Source organism: Aplysia californica, unplaced genomic scaffold (assembly GCF_000002075.1).
Source record: "Aplysia californica isolate F4 #8 unplaced genomic scaffold, AplCal3.0 scaffold00830, whole genome shotgun sequence".
NCBI classification, from domain to species: domain Eukaryota; kingdom Metazoa; phylum Mollusca; class Gastropoda; order Aplysiida; family Aplysiidae; genus Aplysia; species Aplysia californica.
Window position 1 is genome coordinate 179514 of NW_004798100.1, and position 1378 is coordinate 180891.

The 1378-nt window shown below is 47.0% G+C and overlaps 1 protein-coding gene across 1 annotated transcript in view; it reads right to left on the bottom strand.

Annotated features, from left to right (window-relative positions):
* Positions 1-1378, bottom strand: part of LOC101846318 (inositol-trisphosphate 3-kinase homolog) — a gene marked incomplete at its 5' end in the record, with an annotated part of 21216 nt that overhangs the window by 17621 nt on the left and 2217 nt on the right. The window contains 1 exon segment of the mRNA XM_013088904.2: positions 139-291. Coding sequence (XP_012944358.1) covers positions 139-178 — 40 coding nt within the window.

A 1378-nucleotide genomic window follows, 5' to 3' on the forward strand; every position in this document is an offset into this window, starting at 1 on the left:
CCCCCCTGCCCCCACTGTGTGTGCGTGTGCGTGTGCGTGTGTGTATGTGTGTGTGTGTGTGTGTGTGTGCGTGTGTGTGTTTGTGCACGTGCGTGTGAGTGGTGCGTGCGTGTGCGTGTGCGCGTGAGTCAAGGATACACTCCCCGTTGAACTCCACCTCCCTGTAGAAGGCTGGCATGATATCCCGGCAGCGCGGGAACTCGCTCAGAGCCTGGTAGGCCAAGGTCTCGTAGTTCTCCTTGACGATCCGCTTCTTCCAGATGGTGTTGGGGCCGGCGGGGGCGAAAGCTCCTGTTGGGAGGATGGAGAAGACAGAGGGAGGTTAGTGTGAGTGTTTAAATTTAAAAAATTTAGTAGGGGTTTTACGGCGCTCGCAACTGCATAAGGTCATATGAGCGCCAGAAGATTAGAGGTGTTACAAGAGAGTAACAAACACAAAAAAGAAGAGACGGGAGATAAAGACGATATATGTTTGATAGGAAAGAAGAAGCAAACCATACCAGAGCACCCGCCAACCACCCACTGAGAAAACCGCTGCTGTGTGGAAAGACAGAGGGAAACAAGAGTAGAGGAGGATAAAGAACAACATATTCAGATGGCCCGAACAACATTGCAACTAACTCAATGAGAAAACACGTGATGAACTAGAAGACAGACAAGAGAAAGAGTGGGGTACCATGAGCCATGAACGTTAATGTCTTTTAGCTTCAGTAAGAGTTTTACGGCACTTGCAACACAATAACTTTAGGTCATATAAGTGCCGAAGATTAGAGGTGTTACAAGAGAGTAACAAACAAAAAAAAAGGAGGGGAGATAAGGATGGTAGATGTTTTTTTTAATAGGAAAGAAGGAGCAGACCACACCAGAGCACCCGCCAACTATCCACTGGGGTACTATGAACGTCAATGTCTTTTAGTTTTAGTAAGAGTTTTACGGCACTTGCAACACAATAGCTTAAGGTCATGAATAAGTGCCGAAGATTAAAGGTGCTACACGAGAGTAACAAACACAAATAAGATGGTGGGGAGATAGAGACGATAGTTGTTGTTTGTTTTGTAGGAAAGAAGGAGCAAACCACACTAGAGCACCTGTCAACCCCCCCACTCGTCAATGTCTGCTCCAGACTTGACGACTGAAGACGGAGAAGCAGAAGTCGAAGAATGGATCTCTTGAAGTCTGAAAAATAATCACCCTGCGATGGGCTAATTTCCGGTTTCAACTCTACTCGTGTGCAAAACAAACGAGGCAAACTTCGACCGGCTTGTATTGTATGGTTAATTTAGTAGTGCGTCTTTGTTAATATGAGAGCGTGCGCGCTCGCGCGCGTGTATGAGTATGAGAGTGTGCGTGCGTGTGTGTGTGTGTGTGTGTGTGTGTG